Source organism: Perca flavescens, chromosome 19 (genome assembly GCF_004354835.1).
Source record: "Perca flavescens isolate YP-PL-M2 chromosome 19, PFLA_1.0, whole genome shotgun sequence".
NCBI lineage: Eukaryota > Metazoa > Chordata > Actinopteri > Perciformes > Percidae > Perca > Perca flavescens.
In genome coordinates, this window is record NC_041349.1 from 1618856 (window position 1) to 1635155 (window position 16300).

At 40.2% G+C, this 16300-nt stretch overlaps 2 protein-coding genes and 1 pseudogene across 3 annotated transcripts in view; 2 read left to right on the forward strand and 1 right to left on the reverse strand.

Moving 5' to 3' along the window:
- Positions 1-12763, forward strand: part of LOC114574084 (voltage-gated potassium channel subunit beta-3-like) — a 19149-nt gene extending 6386 nt beyond the window's left edge. For both annotated transcript variants that reach the window (XM_028606398.1, XM_028606397.1), the window contains 9 exons: positions 1415-1459; positions 5541-5584; positions 6288-6374; positions 7018-7103; positions 7550-7670; positions 9717-9811; positions 10008-10128; positions 10582-10670; positions 12668-12763. In XM_028606398.1, coding sequence (XP_028462199.1) covers positions 1415-1459; positions 5541-5584; positions 6288-6374; positions 7018-7103; positions 7550-7670; positions 9717-9811; positions 10008-10128; positions 10582-10670; positions 12668-12760 — 781 coding nt within the window. In that variant the 3' untranslated portion in view covers positions 12761-12763. The remainder of the gene's footprint in view (positions 1-1414; positions 1460-5540; positions 5585-6287; positions 6375-7017; positions 7104-7549; positions 7671-9716; positions 9812-10007; positions 10129-10581; positions 10671-12667) is intronic.
- Positions 1-16300, forward strand: part of LOC114546103 (zinc finger protein 721-like) — a 1066380-nt gene that overhangs the window by 609559 nt on the left and 440521 nt on the right. The gene's annotated exons all lie outside the window — the stretch shown is intronic.
- LOC114546087 (NACHT, LRR and PYD domains-containing protein 12-like) overlaps positions 12972-16300 on the reverse strand; it is a 30309-nt pseudogene continuing 26980 nt past the window's right edge.

The window sequence follows — 16300 nt, forward strand, 5'->3', positions numbered from 1 at the left end:
TTGTCTCTCTCTCTCTCTCTCTCTCTCTCTCTCTCTCTCTCTCTCTCTCTCTCTCTCTCTCTCTCTCTCTCTCTCTCTCTCTCTCTTTGTCTCTCTGTCTCTCTCTCTCTCTCTCTCTCTCTCTCTCTCTCTCTCTCTCTCTCTCTCTCTCTCTCTCTCTCTCTCTCTCTCTCTCTCTCTCTGTCTCTCTCTCTCTCTCTCTCTCTCTCTGTCTCTCTCTCTCTCTCTTTCTCTCTCTGTCTCTCTCTCTCTCTCTCTCTCTCTCTCTCTCTCTCTCTCTCTCTCTCTCTCTCTCTCTCTCTGTGTCTCTCTGTGTCTGTGTCTCTGTGTCTGTGTCCCTGTGTCTCTCTGTGTCTGTGTCTCTGTCTCTCTCTCTCTCTCTCTCTCTCTCTCTTTCTCTCTGTCTCTCTCTCTCTCTCTCTCTCTCTCTCTCTCTCTCTCTCTCTCTCTCTCTCTCTCTCTCTCTCTCTCTCTCTCTCTCTCTCTCTCTCTCTCTCTCTCTCTCTCTCTCTCTCTCTCTCTCTCTCTCTCTCTCTCTCTCTCTCTCTGTCTCTCTCTCTCTCTCTCTCTCTCTTTTGTCTCTCTGTCTCTCTCTCTCTCTCTCTCTCTCTCTCTCTCTCTCTCTCTCTGTCTCTCTCTCTCTGTCTCTCTGTCTCTCTCTCTCTCTCTCTCTCTCTCTGTGTCTCTCTGTGTCTGTGTCTCTGTGTCTGTGTCCCTGTGTCTCTCTGTGTCTGTGTCTCTGTCTCTCTCTGTCTCTCTCTCTCTCTCTCTCTCTCTCTCTCTCTCTCTGTCTCTCTCTCTCTCTCTCTCTCTCTCTCTCTCTCTCTCTCTCTCTCTCTCTCTCTCTCTCTCTCTCTCTCTCTCTCTCTCTCTCTCTCTCTCTCTCTCTCTCTCTCTCTCTCTCTCTCTCTCTCTCTCTCTCTCTCTCTCTCTCTGTCTCTCTCTCTCTCTCTCTCTCTCTCTCTCTCTCTCTCTCTCTCTCTCTCTCTCTCTCTCTCTCTCTCTCTCTCTCTCTCTCTCTCTCTCTCTCTCTCTCTCTCTCTCTCTCTCTCTCTCTCTCTCTCTCTCTCTCTCTCTCTCTCTCTCTCTCTCTCTCTCTCTCTCTCTCTCTCTCTCTGTCTCTCTCTGTCTCTCTCTCTCTCTCTCTCTCTCTCTCTCTCTCTCTCTCTGTCTCTCTCTCTCTCTCTCTCTCTCTCTCTCTGTGTCTCTGTCTCTCTGTGTCTGTGTCTCTGTTTCTCTCTCTGTGTCTCTGTGTCTGTCTCTCTGTGTCTGTCTCTCTGTTTCTCTGTGTCTCTGTCTCTCTGTGTCTCTGTGTCTGTCTCTCTCTCTGTGTCTCTGTGTCTGTCTCTCTGTGTCTGTCTCTCTGTCTCTCTGTGTCTCTCTGTCTCTCTCTCTGTGTCTCTCTGTGTCTCAGGCGGTCCAGTTACGTGGTGACCACGAAGCTCTACTGGGGAGGACAGTAAGTTCTGACTCTTGTTTCATATTTCACATATTTACATAAACAAAGACCTCAGCACAGGAATTCACCAAAAAAAAAGAAGCGCTTGATGTTTGCTCAAAAGTGGAGAATGTGTATCTGATTAGAGGTAGTACCTTGTACTGCAGTCTCAGTGTATGAATGTGTATCTGATTAGAGGTAGTACCTTGTACTGCAGTCTCAGTGTATGAATGTGTATCTGATGAGAGGTAGTACCTTGTACTGCAGTCTCAGTGTATGAATGTGTATCTGATGAGAGGTAGTACCTTGTACTGCAGCCTCAGTGTATGAATGTGTATCTGATGAGAGGTAGTACCTTGTACTGCAGTCTCAGTGTATGAATGTGTATCTGATGAGAGGTAGTACCTTGTACTGCAGCCTCAGCAGTGGGGGTGGAGCTTCATCATGGGGCTCCTCTGCTACCAAGTCATTTTAAAATTAAAAATGGTAAACTATCTGATGAATGCATGTGTTATGATGTGTAAGCCTATATGTCAAATAAAAGCCAAAGAAAAGACACATGTTTTGACAAGTTTCTGTTGACGAACAAACAACCAAAGTCCAGTAAACATGTTTCAGCACCACGGACAGCGACAGCTGCTGGACAGCACTGGTGCTGAACAGGCCGAGAGCTCTCAATCAGAGCCACACTATATAATGTCTCTATTATACTGAATATACAGTCAGAGCTACACTATATAATGTCTCTAATATACTGAATATACAGTCAGAGATATATAATGTCTCTAATATACTGAATATACTGTCAGAGATATATAATGTCTCTAATATACTGAATATACTGTCAGAGATATATAATGTCTCTATTATACTGAATATACAGTCAGAGATATATAATGTCTCTATTATACTGAATATACAGTCAGAGATATATAATGTCTCTATTATACTGAATATACAGTCAGAGCTATACTATATAATGTCTCTATTATACTGAATATACAGTCAGAGATATATAATGTCTCTATTATACTGAATATACAGTCAGAGATATATAATGTCTCTATTATACTGAATATACAGTCAGAGATATATAATGTCTCTATTATATAATATACAGTCTGAATATACAGTCAGAGATATATATAATGTCTCTATTATACTGAATATACAGTCAGAGATATATAATGTCTCTATTATACTGAATATACAGTCAGAGCTATATACTATATAATGTCTCTATTATACTGAATATATAATGTCTCTATTACAGTCATTATACTGAATATACAGTCAGAGATATATAATGTCTCTATTATACTGAATATACAGTCAGAGATATATAATGTCTCTATTATACTGAATATACAGTCAGAGATATATAATGTCTCTATTATACTGAATATACAGTCAGAGATATATAATGTCTCTATTATACTGAATATACAGTCATTATACTGAATATACAGTCAGAGATATATAATGTCTCTATTATACTGAATATACAGTCAGAGATATATAATGTCTCTATTATACTGAATATACAGTCAGAGATATATAATGTCTCTATTATACTGAATATACAGTCAGAGATATATAATGTCTCTATTATACTGAATATACAGTCAGAGATATATAATGTCTCTATTATACTGAATATACTGTCAGAGATATATAATGTCTCTATTATACTGAATATACAGTCAGAGATATATAATGTCTCTATTATACTGAATATACAGTCAGAGATATATAATGTCTCTATTATACTGAATATACAGTCAGATATATATAATGTCTCTATTATACTGAATATACAGTCAGAGATATATAATGTCTCTATTATACTGAATATACAGTCAGAGATATATAATGTCTCTATTATACTGAATATACAGTCAGAGATATATAATGTCTCTATTATACTGAATATACTGTCAGAGATATATAATGTCTCTATTATACTGAATATACAGTCAGAGATATATAATGTCTCTATTATACTGAATATACAGTCAGAGATATATAATGTCTCTATTATACTGAATATACAGTCAGAGATATATAATGTCTCTATTATACTGAATATACAGTCAGAGCTATACTATATAATGTCTCTATTATACTGAATATACAGTCAGAGATATATAATGTCTCTATTATACTGAATATACAGTCAGAATATACAGATATATAATGTCTCTATTATACTGAATATACTGTCAGAGATATATAATGTCTCTATTATACTGAATATACAGTCAGAGATATATAATGTCTCTATTATACTGAATATACAGTCAGAGATATATAATGTCTCTATTATACTGAATATACTGTCAGAGATATATAATGTCTCTACTATACTGAATATACAGTCAGAGATATATAATGTCTCTATTATACTGAATATACAGTCAGAGATATATAATGTCTCTAATATACTGAATATACTGTCAGAGATATATAATGTCTCTACTATACTGAATATACAGTCAGAGATATATAATGTCTCTATTATACTGAATATACTGTCAGAGATATATAATGTCTCTATTATACTGAATATACTGTCAGAGCTATACTATATAATGTCTCTATTATACTGAATATACTGTCAGAGATATATGTCTCTATTATACTGAATATACTGTCAGAGCTATACTATATAATGTCTCTATTATACTGAATATACTGTCAGAGCTATACTATATAATGTCTCTATTATACTGAATATACTGTCAGAGATATATAATGTCTCTATTATACTGAATATACTGTCAGAGATATATAATGTCTCTATTATACTGAATATACAGTCAGAGATATATAATGTCTCTATTATACTGAATATACTGTCAGAGATATATAATGTCTCTATTATACTGAATATATTATACTGAATATACTGTCAGAGATATATAATGTCTCTATTATACTGAATATACTGAACACAACGTTTGTTTACAACTCCACAGGTAGGATACAGGTGCTACATGAACACTTTGAGTAAAACCGATTTATTATATTCTGAGTGACTTATTCATTCAACTAAAACATAAATTCTTAAAGACGATTTTTTTGTCTTACCATTTTGTTGTTTGCTTAACGATCCTCAAGAACAAATACATCTAAAAAAACTATATATCATGGTCCCTTATTAAATCTCCATCCTCCTCTCATTCATGGTGGCCAATCTGCCAACCACTTTTTTGATATGTATATTTAATATATATATATATATTTTTTTTTTTTTTTTTTTTTTTTTTTTTTTTTTTTTGATATGTACAGTACAGGCCAAAAGTTTGGACACACCTTCTGATTCAATGTGTTTCCTTTTTATTTTCATGACTATTTACATTGTAGATTCTCACTGAAGGCATCAAAACTATGAATGAACACATATGGAATTATTTACTTAACAAAAAGTGTGAAATAACTGAAAACATGTCTTATATTTTAGATTCTTCAAAGTAGCCACCCTTTGCTTTTTTTTAACTCTGCAAACCCTTGGTGTTCTCTCAATGAGCTTCATGAGGTAGTCACCTGAAATGGTTTTACCTTCACAGGTGTGCTTTGTCAGGGTTAATTAGTGGAATTATTTCCCTTATTAATAAAAAAGCAAAGGGTGGCTACTTTGAAGAATCTAAAATATAAGACATGTTTTCAGTTATTTCACACTTTTTTGTTAAGTACATAATTCCATATGTGTTCATTCATAGTTTTGATGCCTTCAGTGAGAATCTACAATGTAAATAGTCATGAAATTAAAAAAGAAACTCATTGAATGAGAAGGTGTGTCCAAACTTTTGGCCTGTACTGTAGGTTTGATAAGAACAGCTGGTTTATCACAACACTAGCCCATGTACGTTTTCATCAAATGATGGAAGATCAGCTGTGATTGAGGGGCCCCTTATTGGCACGGGGCCCTGGGGGGGGCCACACCCACGCTATCTCCGCTACTGAGCCTTGGCCTCAGTGTATGAATGTGTATCTGATGAGCTTTGTAAATACAGCCCATTTACATTCACCTGTGTGTATAAAGTGTGTGTGCATGTTTTACCACTGTGTGTAGTATAATGTGTGTGTTGTGTGTTTGCAGGGCGGAGACAGAGCGAGGGTTGTCCCGGAAACACATCATTGAAGGTAAACAACAACGCGCACACATGCACACACGCACGCACACACACACACACACACACACACACACACACACACACACACACACACACACACACACACACACACACACACACACACACACACACACACACACACACACACACACACACACACACACACACACACACACACACACACACACACACACACACACACACACACACACACACACACACACACACACACACACACACACACACACACACACAGACAGAGACACAGAGCTTGTTAGCTAACAGTCTCTTGCTACGCTGTCCCTTCAGACATACCCTGGTTACTGAAATGATCCAAACTACCATCAGTCATCTGACAGAGATTTTCCTACGATGGCACGGGAGAGAGACAGAGAGAGAGAGAGAGAGAAGAGAGAGAGACAGAGAGACAGACAGATAGAGGGCCGAGGATCAAACTGGTGACAGCTGCAGCTAGTGTCCTTCAGGCTGGAAATAAAACTGGTTTATTTAATTATGTTGCTTTCTTCGTGTGTGTGTGTGTCTGTGTGTGTGTGTTTGTGTCTCTGTGTGTGTGTGTGTGTGTGTGTGTGTGTGTGTGTGTGTGTGTGTGTCTCTGTGTGTGTGTCTGTGTGTGTGTGTGTGTGTGTCTGTGTGTGTGTGTTTGTGTCTCTGTGTGTGTGTCTGTGTGTGTGTGTGTGTGTGTGTGTGTGTAGGTCTGCGTGGCTCTCTCTCCAGGTTACAGTTGGACTATGTGGACATTGTCTTCGCAAACCGGAGTGACGTCAACGCACCGATGGAGGGTCAGACACACACAGAGACCCACAGACACACACACACACACACACACACACAGACACAGGCAGAGAGACACACACACACACACACACAACACACACACACACACACACACACACACACACACACAGGCAGAGACACAGGCAGAGACACACACACACACACACACACACACACAGGCAGAGACACACACACACACACACACAAACACACACACACGAACACAGACACAGGCAGAGACACACGCACACACACACACACAGACACAGGGAGAGACACACACACAGAATAATATAAAATAAAAAAATAATTTATAATAATTTACCATATTTTTGTGTGTGTGTGTGTGTTTGTGTGTCTGTGTGTGTTTTTGTGTGTGTGTGTGTGTGTGTGTTTGTGTGTGTGTCTGTGTGTGCATGTGTACATGTGTGCGTGTGTGTGTGTCTCTGCCTGTGTGTGTGTCTCTGCCTGTGTGTGTGTGTGTGTACATGCATGTATGTGTGCGTGTGTGTGTTTTTGACTGTATGTGTGTGTTTGTGTGTGTGTCTGTGTGTGCATGTGTGCGTGCGTGTGTGTGTCTCTGCCTGTGTGTGTGTGTGTGTGTGTGTGTGTGTGTGTGTGTGTGTGTGTGTGTGTGTGTGTGTACAGAGGTGGTTCGAGCGATGACCTTTGTGATCGAGCAGGGAATGGCCATGTACTGGGGAACATCACGCTGGAACGCAGTGGAGATCATGGTACAACACAACACACAGCACACAGCACACAACACACAACACACAGCACACAGCACACAACACACAACACACAACACACAACACACAGCACACAGCACACAACACACAGCACACAGCACACAACACACAACACACAACACACAACACACAACACACAACACACAACACACAACACACACACAACACACAACACACAGCACACAACACACAACACACAACACACAACACACAACACACAGCACACAGCACACAGAACGTACAGCCTAAATAATATTACTAGAACTAGCCTTTTTTAAATCACATATGTGTTACTTAATGAATAGAGTTAAACTACTCATGTCTGTCTGCCTGTCTGTCTGTCTGTCTGTCTGTCTGCCTCCCTGCCTGTCTGTCTGCCTGTCTGTCTGTCTGTCTGCCTGTCTGCCTGCCTGTCGGTCTCTCTGTAGGAGGCATACTCTGTGGCGCGGCAGTTTAATCTGGTTCCTCCGGTGTGTGAGCAGGCCGAGTATCATTACTTCCAAAGAGACAAAGTAGAGCTGCAGCTGCCAGAGCTTTACCACAAGATAGGTACTACACACACACACACACACACACACACACACACACACACACACACACACACACACACACACACACACACACACACACACACACACACACACACACACACACACACACACACACACACACACAGGAGGTTATTTGTTGGTTGTTAGGAGGTTATTTGGTGGTTGTTAGCAGTGTTTGGCAAGTTACTGAAAATTGGTAATTACAGTTACTAGTTACTTCTTTTAAAAGTAATTGAATTACTTTACCAATTACTGTATATCAAAAGTAATTAGTTACTATGGAAAATATCTTTCAAGTTACTTTTGTCTGCCTTTTAAATGTAAATATGAGCAGTACTGAACAGTCAAACACAATAAACCTAATTTTTAGACCTATTTATTGTAATCTACAGGGCAACAGGCCTTCAAATCAAGCAGTAGTACATAAGTCCCTTTTAATACTTCAACGGCATAACTCTCTCAGTCATTTAATAGTGATTTTTTACCACAATAGGTCCAATGAAATGAAAATGATTGGCCTACAGTATACCTAGAAATGAATTTATTCTGCTCTGCCAGACATATCGGCTGCACTGCTGTCCGTGTTAAATCCATCTAGCTGTGGTTGTTTACATGTAGTGGTGCCTTCAGGATCCGTAGGGCGGGGTCTTTACTACTAGCTTTGGTTGTTTACATGGAGTGGTGCCTTCAGCATCCGTAGGGCTGGGGTCTTTACTACTAACTGTGGTTGTTTACATGGAGTGGTGCCTTCAGGATCCGTAGGGCTGGGGTCTTTACTACTAGCTTTGTCGAAGCGTGTTGCTTCAACAGGTGTTTCATAAGATTTGATTTAGATGTGGATACAGTAGGTTATTTACACCGGCACATAATTGACAACTCACCACTACATTTTTGTCTTTCTAATTTCGATTAGTGAAAAGTAATGTCTGCCATATACAGTAGTTAAAATGCACTCGCGCATATACTGTGATATATACGGTAGTTAAAATGCACTTGTGCATATACTATGATATTTACGGTAGTTAAAATGCGCCAGTGCATATACTGTGACATCTACGGTAGTTAAAATGTGCCTGCGCATATACTGTGATATATATGGTAGCACCCAAAACGTGTGTGTCACTGCTTGCTTGTTTCTTGCATCGGGAGTTCAGAGTAAAGAAGACTAAATGATAAACTGCATCCTTCGTTATCATTTTACAATGTCCATACTTCCAGGAGAAAAAGCTCATTCTATCCGCGCTATCGGCCATGCTGTGGTTAATGCTCATTGTTGATTGGTCTATCATTGCGCCACCATAAGGTCCTGCGATGTTAGATCAGAAGCAGCTAATGTAGGCCTATATCTATCTTCTTGTTTGCAAGCGTTCATTTTTCAAAAACAAGAGTAACAAAATAATTTAAATTCAGTAATTGTAATTGCCTTAATTGATTTAAAAAAAATTTGTTTACATGCTCGTTACTGCTAAAAGTAGTGGAATTACAGTAACACGTTACGTTGTAGCACGTTACTCCGAACACTGGTTGTTAGGAGTTTATTTGGTGGTTGTTAGGAGGTTATTTGGTGGTTGTTAGGAGGTTATTTGGTGTTTGTTAGGAGGTTTTTTTGTGGTTTCTCCAGTGTCAACGGTAGTCTCTATGGTGTCATCCCGCCTCAGTCTTTGGTTGGTCCCTGAACTTTGTGTTGAAAGCAGTTGCTTCCTTCTAAGCTAGGCTACCAGTTGCCCCCTGCTTCCAGTGTTTGTGCTAAGCTAGGCTACCAGTTGCCCCCTCCTTCCAGTGTTTGTGCTAAGCTAGGCTAACAGTTGCCCCCTGCTTCCAGTGTTTGTGCTAAGCTAGGCTAACAGTTGACCCCTGCTTCCAGTGTTTGTGCTAAGCTAGGCTATCACACCCTGGCCTCAGTGTCCTGTGTCTTTGAAGGAGACGGTGGACAGTGTAGGTCTGCAGGGACAGCAGCTGTTCAGGTCCAGGGCTAAAGATAACCCGGGCTAAAGATAACCCGGGTTAATGAGGTGGTTCAACATGAGGTGTGCTTCTCCCTCAGGGGTCGGAGCCGTGACCTGGTCCCCACTGGCCTGTGGCCTGCTGACGGGGAAATACAACCAGGGAGTCCCGGAGACATCCAGAGCTGCCATGAAGGTACACACACACATACACACACGCACACACAAAACATCATCCATTCAACACACAGGCCTGCAGGATGAGAGAACATCTGTTTGTGTGTGTGTGTGTGTGTGTGTGTGTGTGTGTGTGTGTGTGTGTGTGTGTGTGTGTGTGTGTGTGTGTGTGTGGGTGTGGGTGTGTGTGCCTGTGTGTGTGTGTGTGTGTGCAGGGCTATGATTGGCTGAAGGAGCGTCTCTGCAGTGATGAGGGGAAGAAGCAGCTGAGTAAGATCAGAGAGCTCCACCAGCTGGCAGACAGACTCAACTGCACCGCTGCTCAGCTCGCCATCGGTACCTCAAATATACACATACATACTGGAAATATATATATATACATATATGGATATATATATATATATATATATATATATATATATATATATATATATATATATATATATATATATATATATATATATATATATATATATATATATATATATATATATATATATATACATATATATATATATTATACACACCACAAATACTCAATATACCTCAATCTGCTGCTCTGCTCAAATATTCACTCTTCACCTGCCTGCCTGTCTCTCTACCTGTCTGTCTGTCTCCCTAACTGTCTCTCTCTACCTGTCGCTCTCTCTCTCCCTGTGTCTTTCCCTACCTACCTGTCTCTCTCCCTGCCTGTATATTTCCCTGTCTCTCTTTCTCTCTCCCTGCCTCCCTACCTACCTGTCTCTCTCCCTGCCTACCTGTCTCTCTCTCTACCTGTCTGTCTCTCAGCGTGGTGTCTCCGTTCTGAAGGAGTCAGTTCGGTTCTTCTCGGAGTCTCGAACACGGAGCAGCTGCTGGAGAACCTCGGCTCCATCACCGTAAATACCATCCTATAATATATTAATATATTTATATTAGCTGGAGAACCTCAGCTCCATCACGGTAAATACCATCCCATAATACCATAATACCATACCATTGTTATAATTCAGGGAGTTAAAGGACCCAATCGCAGAGAGAGGCAGGTAGTTAGAAGATTTATTGATCAAAACACAAAAATGAACCAAGGGAGTCCTGAAAGCAGCAGCGGGCAAAAACCAATTCCAAAATGAAATAAAAACGCATCCAAAAAACCAAGGGAGTGCAAAAACAGGAATAAACAGGAAGCAGCTAAACTGACGAGAGCTGACACACGACAGGAACCAACACAAACACACACAAACTGACCGGGCAAGGACACAAAACGATCTGACAAGAGACAAAGGGAACACAGAGGCTAAATACAAGAGGTCATGATCAAACAACAGGTGATACAGCAGATGAAACACAGCAGGGAGGGGCAGGACAATCAGACAAGGTGGGAAAACACAGGAAGTAACACTAGACAAGACAAAAAACTAGACTAAATAACAAAATAAAACAGGAAACAGAAATATACCCAATCTCAACAATCAATATACAAAACAAGAAACAGCAGCAGAAATATCCACAACCACAACAGTACCCCCTCCTCAAGGGACGGATCACAGACGTCCCAAAAAAACAAAAGTCAACCCAGGGAGGGTGGAGAGAGACTGGGGGAGGCAGACAGTCAAAGGGGCTGGAAACTGAGGGCCGTGGAACTCGGGCATCTTGGCACTAGGGAACAGGGAACCAGTGGGCACTAGGGAACAGGGGCAGCTGGGCTGGAACCAGGCGACGGGAATAGAGGTCGACTGAGGTCCCGACAAGACACTAGGAGCAGGAGTGTGTCGGCTAGCCAGCCGGGACTCTGGGGGGTCAGATGCATGGGTCAGTTCGGGTACACTGGTCAGCTCGGGGACGCTGCATGGTGCGGGTACCATGGAAAACACTGGGGAGCTCGGGGACACTGGGCAGTGCTTGGGGACACTGGGCAGTGCTTGGGGACACTGGGCAGTGCTTGGGGTAAGGAGAGGTTAAAGCGGGGCGTATGCTGACCAGGTTGCATCAGAGCAGTCCAACAAGAGTTCTGGTAAAGCGGGCAAAGGAGCAGGCTGGCCGACAGACCATGCACCGGTGGCCAAGGTGTTTGCAGACTGGAGGGGAGGCAGGCTGGTGGGTTAATCTTTAGGCTCTGGAGGACTGAGTTCCCACTCCACCTCCTCCCAGCAAACCTTCATGAGATGCCAGGCTGAGGTGGGATCCTCCTTGTGAAGGGAGCAAAAAATAAAAGGTAATCCGCTCACCATCTGGTTCTATTGGGTGAAGGGGAGGCTTGAACTCTGCTGAGCCCATGTCTGGTCAGATCGATCGGTTATAATTCAGGGAGTTAGAGGACCCAATCACAGAGAGAGGCAGGCAGGCAGAAGAAAGTTGAAGATTTATTGATCAAAACACAAAAACGAAGCAAGGTAGTCCTGAGAGTAGCAGCAGTCAAAAACCAATTCCAAAATGAAGTAAATAGGCATCCAAAAAACCAAGGGAGTGCCGAAACAGGAATAAATAGAAAGTACCAAAACTGACAAGAGCTGACACGACAGGAACCAACACAAACACACACAAACTGACCGGGCAAGGACACACAACGATCTGACAAGAGACAAAGGGAACACAGAGGCTAAATACAAGAGGTGATGATCAAACAACAGGTAATACAGCAGATGAAACACAGCAGGGAGGGGCAGGACAATCAGACAAGGTGGGAAAACTAGACAAGACAAGACAGAAAACCAGACTACCAAAATAAAACAGGAAACCGAAATATACACTACTCAGAATAATACACAATGAAAACAGGAGAACATAAAAATACACAATCACAACAATCAATATACAAAAACAGGAAACAGCAACAGAAATATACACAATTATTATACATTATCCCATAATACCATATTTGTGTCTCTGGCTGCAGGTCCTGTCTCAGCTGACTCCGCCCCTCGTCGCCGAGATGGACGCGTTGCTCGGCAACAAGCCACGAAACGGCAAGGAGGCGGCGAAACGCTGAAGACTTTCAACAAAACTTTATTTATTCTTCAGGGACGTTCTCATTGCCATGGAGACAGTGAGACTGTAACCATCAGAAGTATTTATTCTTATATTAATAAATATATATAAATATATATGAATATGTATCTCACAGGCTCATGTTTTAAAGTTTATTCACTAAATCATGTTCAGGTGAGAAAGAGAGACTTTTACTATGAAATTATTTAAAATTAGTCTGGATTTAAAGAAGAAAAAAGTCAGGACGTTTCAGAATAAAAGTCCGAAATATTTCAAGTCAAAAAGTCGAAATATTTTCAGAATAAAAGACGAAATATTTCAGGTCAAAAAGTCGAGATATTTTCAGAATAAAAGTCGAAATATTTCATGTAAAAAAGTCGAAATATTTTCAGAACAAATGTTGGAATATTTAAAAAAAAAAAAAGTCAAAATTTCAGAATAAAAGTTGAAATATTTTAGATCAAAAAGTCGAAATATTTTCGAATAAATGTCGAAATATTTCAAGTCAAAAAGTCGAAGTATTTTCAGAATAAAAGTCAAAATATTTCAATTCAAAAAGTCAAAATATTTTCGGAATAAAACTCTAAATATTTCAAATCAAAGTAAAAAGTTGGAATAATATAAAATATTTTAAGATAAAAAGGGAATTCATGGATGAATTTATTTAAAATAAGTCTGGAATGAATGAATGCTTTATTATTTCAAACATGTAAAAACAAAAAAAAAGAATAAAAACAACAAGATTCACAGGAAGGTATTTTATTTTGGAAATACAGAAGCTGATTACCACCAATAAATATTCATGAACATGAACATTATTATTTTTATAATATTATTCGTCTGTTTAAATCTTTATGATGTAAGAATGCCAATAAAGTTATTCAAACAAACTTTCTTTATTTTCACAGTCTTTTCAAATTTCTCAAAATATTTAGATTGTTTTTCTTTTAATATTTAAATACTTGACACATTTATTTCGGAGAAAGCTACAAACACTCCCGCATGCTGTCTAACTTACAAAGAAAACTTTATAGATTCATAGCCGGATGAACATTGCCGTTAAATTTATTTTTATCTCCAAGAAGCAAATACAAAATAACTCAGCGACACACAGATTGATCCTGAAGGCCTCTTAAACTAAACTAGCGCTAGGCTAGTTTAAGATAAGAGGATTTCATAGTAGCTGAAGCACCCCTAAATTCATCTCAGCACCCCTGATCCCCTTATCATACCGATTCTGTGAAATCGTTTAGTGCTCAAACGTTATTACTTTTGCAAACCTGATTTTAGCGATGGAATAGGATAAATGACGACAGGCTCAGCTCAGTTGCAGCCTAAAGTCATCAGCCTGTCTGCGATTCCCTGAACGAGGGCGCCTCAGCCTACTGGTCAGTCTTTGGGGAACGGTCGTCAGAGTATGGCTACTTTCAACCACTGAAAAGGTATGGCTAACGGAGTGAAAATGAAATCTAATCGAATGAACATGTTAAGTAGGCTACAGGTGTAGTATTTGTGGAACCAATCTGTGATTCCCTGATCACAATGATGGCAATTATTTCTGAATTAGCCTAGCTTATTCACCACGGAGTCCAATTTTGTTGTGCAACGTTAGACAATTGCTAACTGTAAGCAAATGTAGCTTAAGAGTATCTACAACGAGTTTTTAAAGTGTGCTTTTAATAGCCTGCCGTAACGACTTGAGCACCAGTAGAAAATAGCCTAGCGCCACTGCTGCAGTTACCTCCGTACCAGACACTCTTATTTTTAATATATATATTATTAATATATATATTTATAATATATATATATATATATAGTAGGACTACTGTGTTTTTTGTTTTCTCTTTTATTTGAAGATTATATTCAAGTTGATTACAAAATGTTTTGTATGTGATTGTCAGTGATACGATGGAGAGACAAAGAGACGGATATATTGTATGGGCAAAAACACTTAAAATATTCCATTCACATTATATTTACATATGCATTTCATGGAGAACTAGTTTGTCTTCCCTCTTTAAGTGTTTTTGTTGCTATCTACATATGATACATATTATTCATTGGCCTCTGATTTATTTCCTGTATTGCGTAATATTGTTTTGTGGCTTATCATTAAAGTTGATCTTCTCAGATTTATTGATGTCTTACTTATCATATAGCTAATGTAGTTTTTGTATTAAAGTAAATGTTTTTATTATCGGGCCCAGGCTCTTAAGAAAAAGAAATGTTGGATTTTCCCCATCTGGTTCAGAGGCATTATTAGATTAGATTATTAATCATTTAGCTGTATAACCATATCAGTTTCTATCAATGATGTAAAGGAAAAAGTTGAAAATTAATAGCAGAAAAAACATGAATAATCCTGTCAAAAAATATGTTAAGGCTTATTTTACCAGTTCAAGGAATGTGCAGGGGCGTAGCATAAAATTCTGGACCCTGTAGAAAGGCTACAGAATGGGCCCCTCCCTGCATCCACAGCTATTCAGTACTCAGTACTGTGTGTCTCTGTGTGTGTTTGTGTGTGCCTTTGTCTGTGTGTGTGTCTGTGTGTGTGTTTGTGTGTCTCTGTGTGTGACTGTGTGTGTGTGTGTGTGTGTGTGTGTGTGTGTGTGTGTGTGTGTGTGTGTGTGTGTTTGTGTGTCTGTGTGTGCCTGTGTCTGTGTGTGTGTCTGTGTCTCTGTGTTTGTGTGTCTATGTGTGTGTATGTGTGTGTCTCTGTGTGTGTGGGTCCTACAGAGGACACAGAGACACTGAGGAACCAGTATACCAGAACCCAAACCCAGGATAGAGAGTCTGAGTGAATGTGGTGTTGAAGGTGTGGAGGTGGATCAGTGAGTCAGAGGAGACTGAGTAGAAGGACAGAGAGCCAGCAGGACAGTCCACATACACTGCTACTCTATCAGAGGGGGGGGAGGAGATGTCTGCTACTCTCTCAGAGACAGAGGAGGAGGAGATGGAGAGGCGTGTTTGTATGTTATTGTGATAGACAGAGTAACCACCATCAGAGCAGAACAGACTCCAGGACTGATCATTACCTCCAAACAAACAGTCATCATCGCCTCCTCTCCTCCTGATTCCTCTGTAACTCACTGATATATCAACATCTCCTCTCCTCTCAACCTCCCAGTAACAGCGACCAGTCAGACCATCTCTACACAGCAGCTGTTTCCCAGTAGTCAAACCTCTCTGGATGATCAGGATATGGCTGATCCTCCTCCACATGTGTCACCTTCCTGTTGTTGTCAGACAGTTTGAGTTTTCTGTGCACTGTGTTTGTGTCCAGTGTGAGTTGACAGGAATCTGACGGAGAGAAGGAGACACAACACAGCAGCAGATTATCATCTAACACAGCTGATGGTTGATTTATTAACAGACTGACTGTTAATTAGATCAGAACTTCATAATGTTCACACATCTCTTTACCTCTCTTTATAGTCTCATCTCTAACCGGCAAGCTACTAAACCTGGATGGAAATGATTACCTCTGCTGAAATGTTCAATTAGTTAACCATCATAGGTCTCTCTCTCTCTCTCTCTCTCT